The sequence below is a fragment of the Oncorhynchus clarkii genome, chromosome 25, assembly GCF_045791955.1.
Source record: "Oncorhynchus clarkii lewisi isolate Uvic-CL-2024 chromosome 25, UVic_Ocla_1.0, whole genome shotgun sequence".
Lineage (NCBI taxonomy): Eukaryota > Metazoa > Chordata > Actinopteri > Salmoniformes > Salmonidae > Oncorhynchus > Oncorhynchus clarkii.
Window position 1 is genome coordinate 26,743,210 of NC_092171.1, and position 19,873 is coordinate 26,763,082.

General features: G+C 43.1%; 1 protein-coding gene across 3 annotated transcripts in view; it reads right to left on the bottom strand.

Annotated features, from left to right (window-relative positions):
• LOC139383751 (solute carrier family 24 member 4a) overlaps positions 1-18,625 on the bottom strand; it is a 42,262-nt gene extending 23,637 nt beyond the window's left edge. The window contains exons 1-2 of one of the 3 annotated variants that reach the window (XM_071128312.1): positions 17,761-18,625; positions 14,176-14,289 (exon numbers count right to left, since the gene is read on the bottom strand). In XM_071128312.1, the coding sequence (XP_070984413.1) occupies positions 14,176-14,289; positions 17,761-17,923 (277 nt within the window). In that variant the 5' untranslated portion in view covers positions 17,924-18,625. The remainder of the gene's footprint in view (positions 1-14,175; positions 14,290-17,760) is intronic. The other 2 variants (XM_071128311.1, XM_071128313.1) reach the window with 2 other exon arrangements.
• Between the last annotated feature and the right edge of the window lie 1,248 nt (positions 18,626-19,873).

The window sequence follows — 19,873 nt, forward strand, 5'->3', positions numbered from 1 at the left end:
ATTTATTGTGGGAAGCTTGTGGAAGGCTACATGAAATGTTTGAACCAAGTTAAGCAATCAATTTAAAGGCAATGCTACCAAATACTAATTGAGTGTATGTAAACTTCTGACCCACTGGGAATGTGATGAATGAAATACAAGCTGAAATAAATCATTCTCTCTACTATTGTTCTAACATTTCACATTCTTAAAATAAAGTGGTGATCCTAACTGACCAAAAACAGCACATTTTTACTAGGATTAAATGTCAGAAATTGGGAAAAACTGAGTTTAAATGTATTTGGCTAAGGTGTATTTAAACTTCTGACTTCAACAGTACATATCTGTTTAGGTTGGAAGTGGTGCTGTTACACTGGAATAAACTGATTAATCACATCACACAGATGTAGACCAGAAAACACACACACACACAGTCCTAATGAGAGGTACAGTGGGGAGAACAAGTATTTGATACACTGCCGATTTTGCAGGTTTTCCTACTTACAAAGCATGTAGAGGTCTGTCATTTTTATCATAGGTACACTTAAACTGTGCCAGACGGAATCTAAAACAAAAATCCAGAAAATCACATTGTATGATTTTTAAGTAATTTATTTGCATTTTATTGCATGACATAAGTATTTGATCACCTACCAACCAGTAAGAATTCCGGCTCTCACAGACCTGTTAGTTTTTCTTTAAGACGCCCTCCTGTTCTCCACTCATTACCTGTATTAACCGCACCTGTTTAAACTCGTTACCTGTATAAAAGACACCTGTCCACACACTCAATCAAACAGACTCCAACCTCTCCACAATGGCCAAGACCAGAGAGCTGTGTAAGGACATCAGGGATAAAATTGTAGACTTGCACAAGGCTGGGATGGGCTACAGGACAATTGGCAAGCAGCTTGGTGAGAAGGCAACAACTGTTGGCGCAATTATTAGAAAATGGAAGAAGTTCAAAATTACGGTCAATCACCCTCGGTATGGGGCTCCATGCAAGATCTCACCTCGTGGGGCATCAATGATCATGAGGAAGGTGAGGGATCAGCCCAGAACTACACTGCAGGACCTGGGCAATGACCTGAAGAGAGCTGGGACCACAGTCTCAAAGAAAACCATTAGTAACACACTACGCCGTCATGGATTAAAATCCTGCAGCGCACGCAAGGTCCCCCTGCTCAAGCCAGCGCATGTCCAGGCCCGTCTGAAGTTTGCCAATGACCATCTGGATGATCCAGAGGCGGAATGGGAGAAAGTCATGTGGTCTGGTGAGACAAAAATAGAGCTTTTTGGTCTAAACTCCACTCGCCGTGTTTGGAGGAAGAAGGAGGATGAGTACAACACCAAGAACACCATCCCAGCCGTGAAGCATGGAGGTGGAAACATCATTTTTTGGGGATGCTTTTCTGCAAAGGGGACAGGATGACTGCACCGTATTGAGGGGAGGATTGATGGGGCCATGTATCGCGAGATCTTGGCCAACAACCTCCTTCCCTCAGTAAGAGCATTGAAGATGGGTCGTGGCTGGGTCTTCCAGCATGACAACGACCCGAAACACACAGCCAGGGCAACTAAGGAGTGGCTCCGTAAGAAGCGTCTCAAGGTCCTGGAGTGGCCTAGCCAGTCTCCAGACCTCAACCCAATAGAAAATCTTTGGAGGGAGCTGAAAGTCCGTATTGCCCAGCGACAGCCCCGAAACCTGAAGGATCTGGAGAAGGTCTGTATGGAGGAGTGGGCCAAAATCCCCGCTGCAGTGTGTGCAAACCTGGTCAAGAACTATAGGAAACGTATTATCTCTGTAATTGCAAACAAAGGTTTCTGTACCAAATATTAAGTTCTGCTTTTCTGATGTATCAAAAACTTATGTCATATCATAAAATGCAAATGAATTACTTAAAAATCATACAATGTGATTTTCATGATTTTTTAAAATTCCGTCTGTCACAGTTGAAGTGTACCTATGATAAAAATTACAGACCTCTACATGCTTTGTAAGTAGGAAAACCTGCAAAATCGTCAGTGTATCAAATGCTTGTTCTCCTAACTGTATGTGGATGGTTGAAGTTTTCAACAAGCATGTCTATTTGGGCTCCGTTTTTGACAGTGCAACACTGAGGTCATGCTCGGCCTTGAAACTGTTCTATACTTGTTTTTTAAGTATTTCAGAGTTGAGAACCCTGACTCGCATAGGTATGTGGTGCCAAACTGGATCAGAACATCTACTGCTTTTTCAGTCAGGCAGGAGATCACTTCCTGCTGTAGATGAGCAAGCCAGAACTATGTGAGTGTGTTTGCCTCAAACAGCATATTTCTTCAATCAGTTTATTCCAGATAAGAATAAAAATGATTACATGTATTTTAACTGCAACAATTCCAACCTAGACTTTCTTTCAACAATCATTTCTACAGTAAGATGTACAGTAGGCCTGATCAGTTTTCATCTTCATCTTTACTGTTATTTGGGTTGCACTATCAGTAGCTAGCTTGCTTTGGCGAATGTTAGCTATTAGCTGTGTAAGGCCAGGGGATTGTTCGAAAAATAAACTCACATCTACTACTATGATAGTTAGTACTTCCTTATTTCTGCTTATATACCTGGTATAAAATGACAACAAAGCCTTGCTAGCTGACTTGCTTTTCCACTGTCAAAGCACTGTTTCCTGACGCATTCTGCCTTGCTCTGAAAGAACTCCCTGGGTTTACCACCATGGTGTGGATGTTTGGTCAGGACGTGTCGTTTAATTCATTTGTTCGGTTGAGAGACTCATTACTAAGTACTTCCCCGCACAAAACACATTGTGGGGGCACTGACAAGTCAGTGACATGACAGTGCATCATCTGCTGCTGAACGACAGCACACGACGCAGCGCTGTCGTTCAGCAGCAGATGATGCGCTGTCTGTCACTGACTTGTCAGTGCCCCCACAATGTGTTTTGTGCGGGGAAGTGCTCAGTAACTCTACTCTGTCTGAACACTACAAACACAAAGAGCAGAAGAAAGAGAAGTGGGGTTTATGATTCCTCTTTGAGCTAAAGAGTGTCTCTGTGAAATAGCCATTACTAATGACAACCATATTTAGCTACTTACTTTCATTCTCAAGGCCAAGAAAAACAATTGTTAGGTATATCAAAGCCTGCTGAGATACACTACATTATGTTTATCATTGCCAAATATTAAACATTTTCTAAATATGACTCCTGATTTGTAATGATGGTTGAAATTCAAGTTGAAGGATAAAAGTGATGCTGGTGCTTTATTGAAAGGGATGATGCATTTTTAGCATTAAGAAGGCATGATAATTATATAATTGCTTCAATATTTTTAATGGCATAATAAATAAATAATGAAAATACACATCTAATTATCTCAGATGAGACTCATAATTAACTCATTACATACATAATTGCTTGCTTTGTACCTGGGATATGGCTTTGCATCTTGCAGATACCAGCTGCAAGTCTACAGCTACTAATTGTAACGGTCGCCTGTTGAAGAAGGTGTGGACCAAAGGGCAGCGTGGTAAGTGTTCATTCTGTAACGATCGTCTGTTGAAGAAGGTGTGGACCAAAGGGCAGCGTGGTAAGTGTGCATTCTGTAACGGTCATCTGTTGAAGAAGGTGAGGACCAAAGGGCAGCGTGGTAAGTGTGCATTCTGTAACGATCGTCTGTTGAAGAAGGTGTGGACCAAAGGGCAGAGTGGTAAGTGTTCATTCTGTAACGGTCATCTGTTGAAGAAGGTGAGGACCAAAGGGCAGCGTGGTAAGTGTTCATTCTGTAACGGTCATCTGTTGAAGAAGGTGTGGACCAAAGGGCAGCGTGGTAAGTGTGCATTCTGTAACGATCATCTGTTGAAGAAGGTGTGGACCAAAGGGCAGCGTGGTAAGTGTTCATTCTGTAACAGTCATCTGTTGAAGAAGGTGTGGACCAAAGGGCAGCGTGGTAAGTGTGCATTCTGTAACGGTCATCTGTTGAAGAAGGTGTGGACCAAAGGGCAGCGTGGTAAGTGTGCATTCTGTAACGGCCGTCTGTTGAAGGTGTGGACCAAAGGGCAGCGTGGTAAGTGTGCATTCTGTAACGGTCATCTGTTGAAGAAGGTGAGGACCAAAGGGCAGCGTGGTAAGTGTGCATTCTGTAACGATCGTCTGTTGAAGAAGGTGTGGACCAAAGGGCAGAGTGGTAAGTGTGCATTCTGTAACGATCGTCTGTTGAAGAAGGTGAGGACCAAAGGGCAGCGTGGTAAGTGTTCATTCTGTAACGGTCATCTGTTGAAGAAGGTGTGGACCAAAGGGCAGCGTGGTAAGTGTGCATTCTGTAACGGTCATCTGTTGAAGAAGGTGTGGACCAAAGCGCAGCGTGGTAAGTGTTCATACTGTAACGATCGTCTGTTGAAGAAGGTGAGGACCAAAGGGCAGCGTGGTAAGTGTTCATTCTGTAACGGTCATCTGTTGAAGAAGGTGAGGACCAAAGGGCAGCGTGGTAAGTGTTCATTCTGTAACGATCGTCTGTTGAAGAAGGTGAGGACCAAAGCGCAGCGTGGTAAGTGTTCATACTGTAACGATCGTCTGTTGAAGAAGGTGAGGACCAAAGGGCAGCGTGGTAAGTGTTCATTCTGTAACGGTCATCTGTTGAAGAAGGTGAGGACCAAAGGGCAGCGTGGTAAGTGTTCATTCTGTAACGATCGTCTGTTGAAGAAGGTGTGGACCAAAGGGCAGCGTGGTAAGTGTTCATTCTTTCATTTCAACTGAACACTAAATAACAAAAATAACACAGAGAATGAACGAAAACCAAAACAGTCCTGTCAGGTGCAGAAACACAACACAGAAAATAACTACCCACAAAAACCATGTGGGAAAAAGCTACCAAAGTATGGTTCCCAATCAGAGACAACGATAGACAGCTGTCCCTGATTGAGAACCATACCCGGCCAAAACAAAGGAATACAAAAACATAGAGAAAGGAACATAGAATTCCCACCCAAATCACACCCTGACCAAACCAAAATAGAGACATAAAAAGCTCTAAGGTCAGGGCGTAACACTAATGTGGAGATACTGAACATTGCTGACCGTCTTAGAAGACTAGGACTTTGTTTGCATATCCACCCTCCTTTCATATTGTTTGTGTTTATTGAAAGGAAATGAAATGAAGGTGAGACAGATAGAGGGGTATCTGGTGTAGAGTGGATTGGTGGGGCCGGGACAAATCGCAGGCATACAACACATTTACAATTTTAAACAACAACCATGCAAAAGCTCCTTTCTGCCTTATGCTCCAGACAGACGACCTTTGCACAGTACAGCTGTGTACTTCTCAACACCACACCAGAAGTGACGTCAGAGTGATAATTAAGGATGGCACAATAATCGTATAATCATGTAACCGCCGATTATGGATGAAGACCGTCATTTATTTCATTTTCTGGTGTAACGGACAGTGGAAGACGGGACGGCAGGGCATTAGTATGATTGAGTCCGATTCCATGGTTACATGGACTCTTTACAAACGTGATTAAACTTTGTTGCTCCTTGCTGAAAGAAGCAAAGTATTTGGTTGTATAGGCAACACCTCCTTCCTGCACCAGCAGCACATGTAGTCAGGAGTGGAGGAGAGGAGCACTGGTGAAAAAGTACCCAATTGTTATACATGAGTGAAAGTAAAGATACCGTAATAGAAAATTACTCAAGTGAAAGTGAAAGTCACCCAGTAAAATACTACTTGAGTAAATGTCTAAAATAATTTGGTTTTAAATACACTTAAGTACCAAAAGTAAATGTAATTGCTAAAATAAACTTAAGTATCAAAAGTAAAAGTATAAATAATTTCAAATTCCTTATTAAGCAAATCAAACAGCACCATTTGATTGTTTTATGTTTTTATTTAAGGCTAGCCAGGGGCCCACTCCAACACAGATCAGAGGCAGTAGGGATGACCATTTTTTTAGATGTTTTTTTAGGGGTAGATCAGTTTTAATATTGCAGATAGATTGTAGCTTCCATCAATGTAATTGTCTGTATCATTTCCAATCCCCCATAAAATATATATATATATATATATACTGTCATTCCAAAGTTTGGGGTCACTTAGAAATGTCCTTGTTTTTTAAAGAAAAGCACATTTTCCCTCCATTAAAATAACAACAAATTGATCAGAAATACAGTGTAGACATTGTTAATGTTGTAAATGACTATTGTACCTGGAAATGGATGATTTTTAATGGAATATCTACATACTGTAGGCATACAGAGGCCCATTATCAGCAACCATCACTCCTGTGTTCCAATGGAACGCTGTGTTAGCTAATCCAAGTTTATAATTTTAAAAGGCTAATTGATCATTAGAAAACCCTTTTGCAATTATGTTAGCACAGCTGAAAACTGCTGTTCTGATTAAAGAAGCAATAAAACTGGCCTCCTTTAGACTAGTCTCAACTAAAACTGTATCTGGAGCATCAGCATTTATGAGTTTGATTACAGGCTCAAAATGCCCAGAAACTAAGTACTTTCTTCTGAAACTCGTCAGTCTATTCTTGTTCTGAGAAATGAAGGCTATTCCATGTGAGAAATTGCCAAGGAACTGAAGATCTCGAACAATGCTGTGTGCTACTCCCTTCACAGAACGACACAAACATGCTATAACCAGAATAGAAAGAGGAGTGAGAGGCCCCGGTGCACAACTGAGCAAGAGGACATGTACATTAGAGTGTCTAGTTAAAGAAACAGACTCCTCACAAGTTCTCAACTGGCAGCTTTATTAAATAGTACCTGCAAAACACCAGTCTTAACATCAACAGTGAAGTGGCGACTCCAGGATGCTGGCCTTCTAAGCAGAGTTGAAAAAAAAAGCCATATATCAGACTGGCCAATAAAAATAAAAATTAAGATTGGAAAAAGAACACAGACACTGGACAGAGGAACTTTGCCTAGAAGGCCAGCATCCCGGAATCACCTCTTCACTGTTGACGTTGAGACTGGTGTTTTGCGGGTACTATTTAATGTAGCTGTCAGTTGAGAACCCATTGGGTTCTTGGTCAGCTCCCTGACCAAGGCCCTTCTCCCCCGATTGCTCAGTTTGGCCGGGCGGCCAGCTCTAGGAAGAGTCTTGGTGGTTCCAAACTTCTTCCATCAAAATTCAATCTAGAATTGGCTTCCTATTTCGCAATAAAGCATAGTTCACTCATGCTGCCAAACATACCCTCGTAAAACTGACCATCCTATCGATCCTCGACTTCGGCGATGTCATTTACAAAATAGCCTCCAACACTCTACTCAACAAATTGGATGCAGTCTATCACAGTGCCATCCGGTTTGTCACCAAAGCCCCATATACTACCCACCACTGCGACCTGTATGCTCTCGTTGGCTGGCCCTCGCTTCCTACTCGTCGCCAAACCCACTGGCTCCAGGTCATCTACAAGTCTCTGCTAGGTAAAGCCCTGCCTTATCTCAGCTCAATGGTCACCATAGCAGCACCCACCCATAGCACACGCTCCAGCAGATATATCTCACTGGTCACCCCCAAAGCCAATTCTTCCTTTGGCCACCTCTCCTTCCAGTTCTCTGCTGTCAATGACTGGAACGAACTGCAAATATCTCTGAAGCTGGAGATTCTTACCTCCCTCACTAGCTTTAAGCACCAGCTGTCAGAGCAGCTCACAGATCACTGCACATGTACATAGCTCATCTGTAAATAGCCCATCCAATCTACCTCATCCCCATACTGTATTTTTTTATCTTGCTCCTATGCACCCCAGTATCTCTACTTGCACATTCATCTTCTGCACACCGTAGCATTCCAGTGTTTAATTGCTATATTGTAATTAATCCGCCACCATGGCCTATTTATTGCTTTACCTCTCTTATCCTACCTCATTTGCACATGCTGTTTATAGATTGTTCTACTGTATTATTGATTGTATGTTTGTTTATTCCATGTGTATCTCTGTGATGTTGTATGTGTCGAACTGCTTTGCTTTATCTTGGCCAGGTCGCAGTTCCAAATGAGAACTTGATCTCAACTAGCCAACCTGGTTAAATAAAGGTGAAATTTAAAAAAATGTCAAAAAAGAATGATGGAGGCCACTGTGTTCATGGGGACCTTCAATGCTGCAGAAATGTTTTTGGTACACTTCCCCAGATCTGTGCCTTGACACAAACCTGTCTCGGAGCTCTATGGACAATTCCTTCTACCTCATTACTTTGTTTTTGCTCTGACATGCACTGTCAACTGTGGGAACTTATAAGACAGGTGAGAGCAGGTTTTGTATCATAATTTACATCGTAAAATTATACGTTTTTAAATCTGCCGTCGTTTTGCATATCAGTTCATAACCATGTGCCATGGAATCGGCACATCGAAATCTCTTCGCAACTATTTTGCAATCTATATGGTACAGCTGCCATTTCTTGGGTCCTTAAATGAAACTGATATACTTTTTATTTATCACAATTTTCTTTAACCAATTTTGGTCTTTAATGCAGGGCCGACAGACAAGTTATTTAACTCCTCCCCCTTCCTCTTGCCTCCTCCATTTTTGCGGTAATGCTGCAATTAGTTGGTTGTAATTTTGGGTGGAGCAGACATTTCCATATATTTTTGTTAGCTGCATGTGTGACATAACTCCACCAGTCATATTTATGATATCATTTATAAAGATGATATATATATATATATACACTGTATATATATACTGTATATATATACAGCTACTGTATATATGTGATGCTTCCGCTCGTCCTTCTTGCTGTAGCAAGGGAATGCTTTGATGTTGATTTGACATGAGGACAATTAATGTTTAGCAGTTCCCTCAAGATTAAAACTGCACATTATGACCACTTAGATATGGTAATTAAGTATTTTCTAAGTCTTAGAGTGGCATTTGTATTACAAGAATAAAATACATGGTTTAACATCAAACAGGCAAAGTGTCAATACAGTGATGATGAGATGGGGATGGCAGCCGTTTTATTGGCTCTTAACCAACTGTGCTATTTTGTTTGTTTTTCACATTGTTTAACTTATTTTGTACATAATGTTTAGTCCCAGGGTCCTTAGCTTATTGATGAGCTTTGAGGGCGCTATGGTGTTGAACGCTGCGCTGTCGTCAATGAACAGAATTCTCACATAGGTGTTCCTTTTGTCCAGTTGTGAAAGGGCAGTGTAGAGTGCAATAGAGATTGCGTCATCTGTTGATCTGTTGGGGCGGTATGCGAACTGGATTGGGTATAGTGTATCTGGGATGATGGTGTTGATGTGAGCTATGACCAGCCTTTCAAAGCATTTCATGGCTACAGATGTGAGTGTTACGGGGCATAGTCAGTTAGGCAGGTTACCTTAGTGTTCTTGGGCACAAGGACTATGGTGGTCTGCTTGAAACATGTAGGTATTACAGACTGGTTCAGGGAGAGGTTGAAAATGTCAGTGAAGATACTTGCCAGTTGGTTAGTGCATGCTCTGAGTACTCACATCGGATACAGATAGCGAGATCACACAGTCGTCCAGAACAGCTGGTGCTCTCATGCATGGTTCAATTAAAATCACCGGCCACTAGAAGCGTCGCCTCTGGATGTGCATTTTCTTGCTTTCTTATGGCCTGGTACAGCTCGTTGAGTGTGGTCCGACGGCCAGCATCGGTAAATAGACAGCTATGAAAAATATAGCTGAAAACTTGGTAAATAGTACCTCGAGACTTCCTTAATATTAGAGATTGCGCACCAGCTGTTGTTAACAAAGAGACACACACCTCCCTCCTTCACCTTACCCGAAGTTGCCATTCGGTCGTGACGATGCATAGAAAAAACATCTATTAAATCAAATCAAATAAAGTTTATTTGTCACGTCCGCCGAATACAACAGTGAAATGCTTACTTACAGGCTCTAACCAATAGTGCAAAAAAAGGTGTTAGGTGAACAATAGGTAAGTAAAGAAATAAAACAACAGTAAAAAGACAGGCTAAATACAGTAGCGAGGCTATAAAAGTAGCGAGGCTACATACAGACACCGGATAGTCAGGCTGATTTTGGTAGTATGTACATGTAGATATGGTTAAAGTGACTGTCGAAATATGATGAACAGAGAGTAGCAGTAGCGTAAAAGAGGGGTTGGCGGGTGGCGGGACACAATGCAGATAGCCCGGTTAGCCAATGTGCGGGAGCACTGGTTGGTCGGCCCAATTGAGGTAGTATGTACATGAATGTATAGTTAAAGTGACTATGCATATATGATAAACAGAGAGTAGCAGCAGCGTAAAAAGCGGGTTTGGGGGGTGTTGGGGGGGCACACAATGCAAATAGTCTGGGCAGCCATTTGATTACCTGTTCAGGAGTCTTATGGCTTGGGGGTAAAAAGTGTTGAGAAGCCTTTTTGTCCTAGACTTGGCACTCAGGTACCGTTTGCCATGCGGAGAACAGTCTATAACTGGGGTGTCTGGGGTTTTTGATAATTTTTAGGGCCTTACTCTGACACCGCCTGGTGTAGAGGTACTGGATGGCAGGCAGCTTAGCCCCAGTGATGTACTGGGCCGTACGCACTACCCTCTGTAGTGCCTTGCGGTCAGAGGCCGAGCAATTGCCGTACCAGGCACTGATGCAACCAGGATGCTCTCGATGTTGCAGCTGTAGAACCTTTTGAGGATCTCAGGACCCATGCCAAATATTTTTAGTTTCCTGGGTGGGAATAGGCTTTGTCGTGCCCTCTTCACGACTGTTTTGGTGTGTTTGGACCATTCTAGTTTGTTGTTGATGTGGACCCCGAGGAACTTGAAGCTCTCAACCTGCTCCAGATGTAGAGTATATTATCCATGCCCTTGTTCATACTCCCAAGAAACATAGGATATTACAGTTCTTCAGGTGCCCTTGATGGGATAGTCTGGAACGCGCTCGTACACTTTGTTCTCTAGTGATTGTATGTTCGCCAACAGAACGAAGGATGTCTCGTCTCATCAGGGATGTGCAAATCTTGCGCCGTCTCTTTCTCTTCGAGTTCCGGGGATTAGGGCCTGTTCCGGAATGAGCTGTATATACACAGCTGTTCTGATGTCCAATGTTCTGAGGTCCAGAAGCTGTTTTTAGTCATAGGAAATGATGGCGGAAATATTATGTACAAATAAAGTTTTGATTAGTGTAAAAAAAAACACACAAAATTGCAGAATTGGTCAGGATTGGTAAGATGGTAGCTATGCACTGCAGCGCCAACCTACTGTTTTGGCCCTCTCTCTCCCTCTCCATTTCCCTCTCTCTTTCTCTCTCTTTCACTTTACCACACCAGCTGTCTCAACCTCTGAATTCTCAGTTATGAAAAGCCGACTGACATTTCCTCCTGAGGTTCTGACCTGTTGCACCCTCTACAACCACTGTGGTTATTATTTGACCCTGCTGGTCATCTATGAATGTTTGAACCTCTTTCAGAACTATCTGGCCTTAATGGCCATGTACTCTTATAATCTCCACCAGGCACAGCCAGAAGAGGACTGGCCACCCCGAAGAGCCTGGTTCCTCTCTAGGTTTTTTCCTAGGTTCCTGCCTTTCTAGAGAGTTTTCCCTAGCCACCGTGCTTCTACATCTGCATTGCTTGCGCTTTGGGGTTTTAGGCTGGGTTTCTGTGTAAGCACTTTGTGACATCTGCTGATGTAAAACGAGCTTTATAAATACATTTGATTGATTAATTAATTGATTGCAGTATAAGGCCTTCTGAATGTCTGCTTCACGGACTGAACTCGCCAGATGTGTTTTACTCTATTCTGAATCATAAAATATTTCCAGTTAGTTAATTCAGCACTCAGAGGTTAGGTGCTGTGCCTTGATGTTTGCAATTCATCTACTATACCACCAGAAATGTGCCCAGCTGTTCAAAACACAAAGGATGGCAATGTGTATGTCAACACAGGCTAGGCAGTGTGAACAGATGTGAGCAGCTAAACTACAACTTGCTTTTTTGTTAATGATGACTGCATGTTATCCCATTTGAATAACATCAGTCTTTCAAATTAACAGAGTAATAACATGTCTGTGTCGTCAGTGGTTTTCTAAGGTTTGTGTTTGTCCCTGCTTTTTTCTGACGTGTGAGTAGCGGTCAGTCAGAGTCAGTCAGTCTATACTGTACAGCTCACTGCTGTGTTGTGGTCTAAAAATAGCACAATCTTCTATTATTAGACAGCACATCCAAGGTCCTGTCAGGAAGGAGACCATCAGCACATTAATGGTCCTGTCAGGAAGGAGACTATCAGCACATCAATGGTCCTTTCAGGAAGGGGACTATCAGCACATCCAAGTTCCTGTCAGGAAGGAGACAATCAGCACATCAATGGTCCTGTCAGGAAGGAGACCATCAGCACATCAATGGTCCTGTCAGGAAGGAGACCATCAGCACATCAATGGTCCTGTCAGGAAGGATACCATCAGCACATCAATGGTCCTGTCAGGAAGGAGACTATCAGCACATCCAAGGTCCTGTCAGGAAGGAGACTATCAGCACATCAATGGTCCTGTCAGGAAGGAGACCATCAGCACATCCAAGGTCCTGTCAGGAAGGGGACTATCAGCACATCAATGGTCCTGTCAGGAAGGAGACTATCAGCACATCAATGGTCCTGTCAGGAAGGAGACTATCAGCACATCAATTGGTCCTGTCAGGAAGGAGACTATCAGCACATCAATGGTCCTGTCAGCAGCATGCTTCTGAAGCTAAGCAGGGTTGGTCCTGGTCAGTCCCTGGATGGGAGACAAGATGCTGCTGGAAGTGGTGTTGGAGGGCCAGTACGAGGCACTCTGTCCTCTGGTCTAAAAGAATATCCCAATGCCAAAGGGCAGTAATTAGGGACATTGCCCTGTGTAGGGTGCCGTCTTTCGGATGGGACGTTACACGGGTGTCCTGACTCTCTGAGGTCATTAAAGATCCCATGGCACTTATCGTAAGAGTAGGAGTGTTAACCCCGGTGTCCTGGCTAAATTCCCAATCTGACCCTCAAACCATCACGGTCACCTAATAATCCCCAGTTTACAATTGGCTCATTCATCCCCCTCCTCTCCCCTGTAACTATTCCCCAGGTCGTTGCGGCAAATGAGGATGTGTTCTCAGTCAACTTACCTGGTAAAATAACGGATAAATAAAAATAAATAAATAAAGGAAGGGGACTATCAGCACATCAATGGTCCTGTCAGGAAAGGGACCATCAGCACATCAATGGTCCTGTCAGGAAAGGAACTATCAGCACTGTTGCGTGCTGTTCTGACGCAGAAGAAGTGCATCAAAAATGAACCAATGATAAATCAATATACCCTCAGAAAAAGATCAAATTGAGACCAGCTCCAAAAGGGGAAGGTGAACACACAGCAATGAAAAGCTTTATTTAAAATGTCAGGATACCACAGTCTTTTCTGCCATGACATTATCATTTGTTACGTTCAGAATTTTGAAATTATTATGTGAGGAACAGAACATCATGGTTTTGGGTTTGCATGCTGAACTGGAACAGTAATTGAGCTTGCTTTCTGTCAGGCTTCAGTCCTCTGCTCTCTCTCTCTCTCTCTCTCTCTCTCTCTCTCTCTCTATCTCTCTCTCTCTCGCTCTCTCTCTCTCTCTCTCTCTCTCTCTCTCGCTCTCTCTCTCTCTCTCTCCTTATCGCCTACATAATGAAGATTTACAGCTCTGTCCTGTGCGTCCAACAATAACTCATCTCATTTGTCATTCAGTTGGAGGCCGCACCCACCCACCTGGACACCCAGGTTGCCCACATTTGCAAATCTCATCTGCACCACAACCACAGTAGTAAAAACTGTGGCTCTTCTGATGAACAATAGACTATCTAGAGAGCTAGTGGTGGTAGATTTAGTGAAACATCTAAGGCAACCAATATTTTCCCATCTCACTCCATCTGTTCTTTTTCTAACTGACTCAGAGTATGTGTAGGCTGTAGGAAACATGAGGGCTGTGCCATTGTATAACACTCTCTGAAGAGCTTTCCTATTAAGTCCTCCCTACCTGCAGTAGCTGGCTCGTTGTTCAGATGTAGGGTACAGTGCAGTACCTAGCTCTGTGCAGGTATACGATACACAACATGGCTCCAGACAAAATTAGGGTTCACTACCACACTGCCTTGTTCAGTGCAGGTTTAGAGACATTATCTGGCTAACTGCAGGTTTAGGGTATAGGGTTAGGGTAATGGTAGGGGTAGAGGGTTAGGGAACACTACCTACCTGGCTCAGTGCAATTCTTATCCAGTGTGTTATTGTCCCCATCCAAGGCCATCAGCCTGCGTCCCAGACGGTCAGATGTGTCAGCCAGCCCCTGCTCCAGGACCAGACCATGTCCTACAACAGGAAAGAGACAGGTATTGAACCACTCCCCACTTGGAGAATCCCTGGAAATAAATCTAGGAAGGTCTAACCAGGAAGTCAGAAGCTTAAAATGTAGTTAGGACTAACCAATACTATAAGGATGGCAGTCTATAATACTTATTGAGCTCTGTGTTGTGCTTTATCAAACTTATCAACATATAAATCACCTGATGCCACTGTGTGACTGAATATAATGGGACTCATTTGTATGTAAAACAACACGCCTGCTTACAACGGACAAGACAGTGCTATTTCCAGCTCTAACAGTGGCTTGTCTGTGGTGATGTATCTTCCATCCTCTTATGCATGATATCATTTGTTATAATCCCTTAAGCTCCTTGTTATTCTGGGGCGGCAGGTAGCCTAGTGGTTAGAGGTTTAGGCCAGTAACCGAAAGGTTGCTTGATCGAATCCCTGAGCTGACAAGGTACAAATCTGTTGTTCTGCCCCTGAACAAGGCAGTTAACCCACTGTTCCCTGGTAGGCTGTCAGTGTAAAAAAAGAATTTGTTCTTATCTGACTTGCCTAGTAAAATACATTCTAATACAATTAGTGAACTCTCTCTGTGACAGATTTTATCCAAACAGTTGATGTTCAAATCAGGGGTTGGAACAGTTTCAGGGGGAAAAACTAAATCCGGAAAATAACTAAGTTATTTGAGGAAGGGAAACAAAACCGGAAACAAATGTGATCTCTGGTGTCCCTGAAAATAACCATTATTTTCTCATCTTGGGAACCGGTTAATAATGTAATTTATTGTTCCAAAATTGTTCCTAATGTCTTGTATATAATTATGTAAAACAGTGAAGTTATGATGCTAGTAACAGCCTAAACACATTCCAATTCACGTCAACCCATGATGCTCAGTGCTTCAAGCACTTATCTGTCCATCAAACATGTAAACAAATAGTTAACCCATTCCATAGCGCTGCTCTATGCAAGTAAATTGGTGGATTTAGATTTGATCAGGATCCCCATTAGCCAACACCAATGGTAACAGCTAGTCTTCCTGGGGTCCGACACATAACGAAAAAGACATTAAAGACAAAAATGTACATACTCATTTTGAGTAAATTCATGAGCTAAATTTAAAAACAATGGTGATTTTAGGCTGTAAAACAATCTATGAAAAGGAGCAATATGAACCGTTACTTTTTGGGGGTTTGAACCGGTTCAGAACTTTATTGTGCTGGTCAGAGCACTGGAACGGAACCAAACAAGTATGGGTTCTGCTCGGAATGGAACGATTGGAAAATCATTTCGGTTCCAACACCTGGTTCAACTCGATAGCGCCCTATTATGTTCAAACAGGGACATACAACTACAGAGACATCTTTTATGGCACAATATAAAAATGGGTCTTATGATGCAGCGAGCCCTAATGCAAGTGTAAAGTGAAATGGTAAGTAGGAAATAATTTACACACCAGCCCTGTGACTTGTGTGTGTGTGTGTGTGTGTGTGTGTGTGTGTGTGTGTGTGTGTGTGTGTGTGTGTGTGTGTGTGTGTGTGTGTGTGTGTGTGTGTGTGTGTGTGTGTGTGTGTGTGTGTGTGTGTGTGTGTGTGTGTGTGTGTGTGGAGAAAGTTACAGAAATTAACATATTTTAGGAGTCAGGAATCTGATGGATGTGTTGTTCATTAAATCCCCACATACCAGTTGTGAACTAATCTGGCATCGATAAGTGAGGGGTAATTAATTTCAAAGGCAAGACAGCATCAAACATGGACACATTCACAAATTCTTGCCTCCGGAATGATTGTGCATTCTGGAGTACTTAACTAAATGTTGACAGTTTATAAGTGATTCTTCCATATTGGCGATAGAACATTTAATACCATAATACCATAATACTATTTCCATGGCTTGTCCTGTAATAAATTGCTGATTCAAAGCCAAGTCTTGACTGTTCCACTATCCCTATCTTTCTATTGTTTACATAATTTTGTAACATTTATGTAACAATTTATTCAGTGATCAAGAACAACAGATTAACACTGACAATTGAGTGACCTCTCCCGAAATAATAATTCAAGGACTTGTCACAGTTCATATAGAATATTTTATGTCCTTGTAAATCATTTTGTAAACGTAGGTAATAGTTATTCTTTTTCAGCTCTCACACATAATGTATGGCACCAAAAGGGCTAAGTGCATACAGGTAAATGTGTGTTGAATCATGTTCTATACAAACAAATGTACAGGTTTTATGATCTGACCTGATACTGACAATAGATACTGTTGTCCTGTCTCTTTTCAGTTTTTTCCCAGAATGATGTAGTACAATACAGAGAAGACATATTGTAGCTGAAGTAAGACTGGTTGAACCCGACATTGTCTCCACAAACCCACCCAGCGGGCGAGGAACCCACCCCCGCGCCCCCCAAACCGACATTGTCTCCACAAACCCACCCAGCGGGCGAGGAACCCACCCCCGCGCCCCCCAAACCGACATGGTCTCCACAAACCCACCCAGCGGGCGAGGAACCCACCCCCCCGCCCCCCAAACCGACATGGTCTCCACAAACCCACCCAGCGGGCGAGGAACCCACCCCCGCGCCCCCCAAACCGACATGGTCTCCACAAACCCACCCAGCGGGTGAGGGACCCACCCCCCCGCCCCCAAACCGACATGGTCTCCACAAACCCACCCAGCGGGCGAGGGACCCACCCCCGCGCCCCCCAAACCGACATGGTCTCCACAAACCCACCCAGCAGGCGAGGGACCCACCCCCCCCCCGCCCCCAAACCGACATGGTCTCCACAAACCCACCCAGCAGGCGAGGGACCCACCACCGCGCTCCCCAAGGCGACAGAGACAGCACATGTCAAACCAAATTAATAGGAGACAAAAACAAACTTGTCTATGACTGTCTTGAAGATGGGAATACAGTATTTGGTGTAAATCAAAACTGACTGAGAATGACCTGCCACTCACATTATATTATAGAACCTGCACACACATACTGCGATTACCTCTCCACGCGAGTCAGTCGGGGCCATAAACTATACTTTTATGAGTGTCCCAGATGCAGTGGGAATAAACACATTCTACAAACAGAACAATTAGGTGTGCTGCCTGCCTGCCTAGTTTAAATGATGAGCAGCCTACATGTCATTTTTGTTGAAAATGCAAGAATCTCCCAAAATGGGACATGACGCGCATGCCACAAAAAAACACAAATCTCCATCCCGAACCATGATAATTATTATAGCGTCCCGCTATGCCGATTCTAGCGGATTTATATTCTGAAGCAGGCAAGCAGAAGGACCTTTTGAGACATAATGTCATAGATTTATGATATATTAATTTGGCACCAATGCAGTGCGTGCCAATTTGCGCAATCACATCATGAAATTCATTTTTTTCCCCACACAGTCCGGTGATTATAAACGCGTTCCCCCCGGGCCAACCCTGGGACCCCTTTCCCCTCGTATTCTTCTCACCTGTTTTTGTGAGCAGGGCGGACATGCACCATGCCAAACATAGAATACTGCAGATAAAACAGACTTGAACGAAAAGCATCTGTCTCCTCTTGCGAACTTTGAAGATTTTAGCTATAGCTCTCTTTTTTGACATGGTGCAGTTCTGCTCCGGTAGAGGCTCCATGTCTGTACCGTACGCGGGGACCAGGCTGGGGTATAGCGGACAGCAGGCTCGTCCTCCTCCCTATCACTGCTGATAGCGTCCCACTCAGCGCCGTGCCACAGATGGTTCGGACCGCAGAAATCACCCGAGTAGGCCTATAGTTTCAAACAGCAAAGGGTCGGGTTGCCGTCCTCATTTCAAATTGCCGAGGCGCGGATCTCTGACGGAGGCAGCGGAGCGAACAGCTCGCATGTGTGAATGTGTGAGCTCAGTCCCCGCTCCCTGGGAGCCGCAGGGAAAACACTACTCAGATGTTGGATTATGAAAACCGCACGTGGGAATTGTGTCCTGTGGCGAGAGAATGCTGCTATAGTGTAATCAAATTAAATTACACAATCTTCCCATTATTATATAGGCAGGCAAGTGAGACCACTGCCTAGGCTATACGTTTATTCTAAATATACCACTATTTCTCAAGCCGATGCCAGTTGGCATCTTCAAAAGCCGCCGACAGCCCTTTTATATGTCCCCATGTGCACCCGTCAGTCGGTCCACCGTGGATTCTTGACAACAAGGTTGATTTATTGGCCGTTGAAAATAGGTCATTCTCCAATATTGTTCCATCCGCTTGGTATTGTCTCCTTCTCCCCAAAATGCTCAGGGGTTAAAACATTATCAGCAAAAAATATTAGCTCATCCCACACTTTCGTTCCATGACAGCGCGCGCTCCCCCACATGCAGCGCCAACTTCTACATGTGAGTGGAATGTACACGTGACGCTGCTCCTCCATGGTGGTAGCCTACAACTATGCCTGTATCTACCAGCCTACTCTATCCAACCATCCTAGGTGGAAAAAATGTGCCAGCTGCCGGTATCTACTGGCCTACTCTGTCCATCCTACCTTCCTGGCCTAAATTGGTCATCTTACTGATGCAGGACAGAATTGCAGAAGTGGTAAAAGTAATATCGACTGTAAATTATAGTAATAGTTAAAGCTGAAGTATTTAACTTTTTGGATAGCGGCCAAATTCACGTAGAAATGTTATTTCTAGATCTGTCATTCTTATTGAAAGCAAGTCTAAGAAGTGGTAGATCTGTTCTTGTGTGCAATTTCTATGCTCCTGTTTTTAAGTTTCCTTTTTGACTACTTTTGGTTTTGTACACCAGCTTTAAACAGTTGAAAATACAATATTTTTGGTAATTGAACATATATTTTACAGCGGTTTAGATGGTACAATGATTCTTTACTATACTATACATTGCTTTTTTTGTCACATAAACTGAAATTAAGCTAACTATTAGCATTTTAGCAACCAGTAAATGTCAGAAATGTTGCATATTGCACCTTTATATGCATTAATTCATGTTAAATGAATACCTTGCATGTTTAGTATTTTATCCTTATTGAAACAGATTATTTTTGGCTACTGTGACGTTACATGTTATTTGTATTATTATTAAATATATATTTTACAATTGCAAATATTTGATCAAACTCATATTATGGTTAAATAAATTATTTACACATTCTTTTGTGTTCCTCAGTAAAACTTTACAGCATCCTGTTGTTGAGATGGATTGCCCACCTCAACAACAGCAACAGCCCCTTCACATTACACTCCATGCAGTTTGGCTTCAGAGCAAAACACTCCACAGAAACAGCCAACTGCTTTCTTCTGGAAAATGGGGACAAAGGGGGCGTTGTTGGGGCTGTATTTCCAGACCTAAGGAAAGTTTTTGATACTGTTAACCATGAGGTTCTCTCACAAAACTGTTCAAGTTAAACTTTTCCCCGATGCCTTGAGATGGATGAAATCATACATTGAAGGCGGAACCCAGTGTGTCAGAGTGAGCAATGAGCTGTCGCCCACTCTCAGCTATGATGTGGGCGTGCCCCAAGAGTCAATACTGGGGCCCCTCCTGTACAGCCTGTACAATAATGATCTACTGGGTTTGTAGTTTAAATGCAT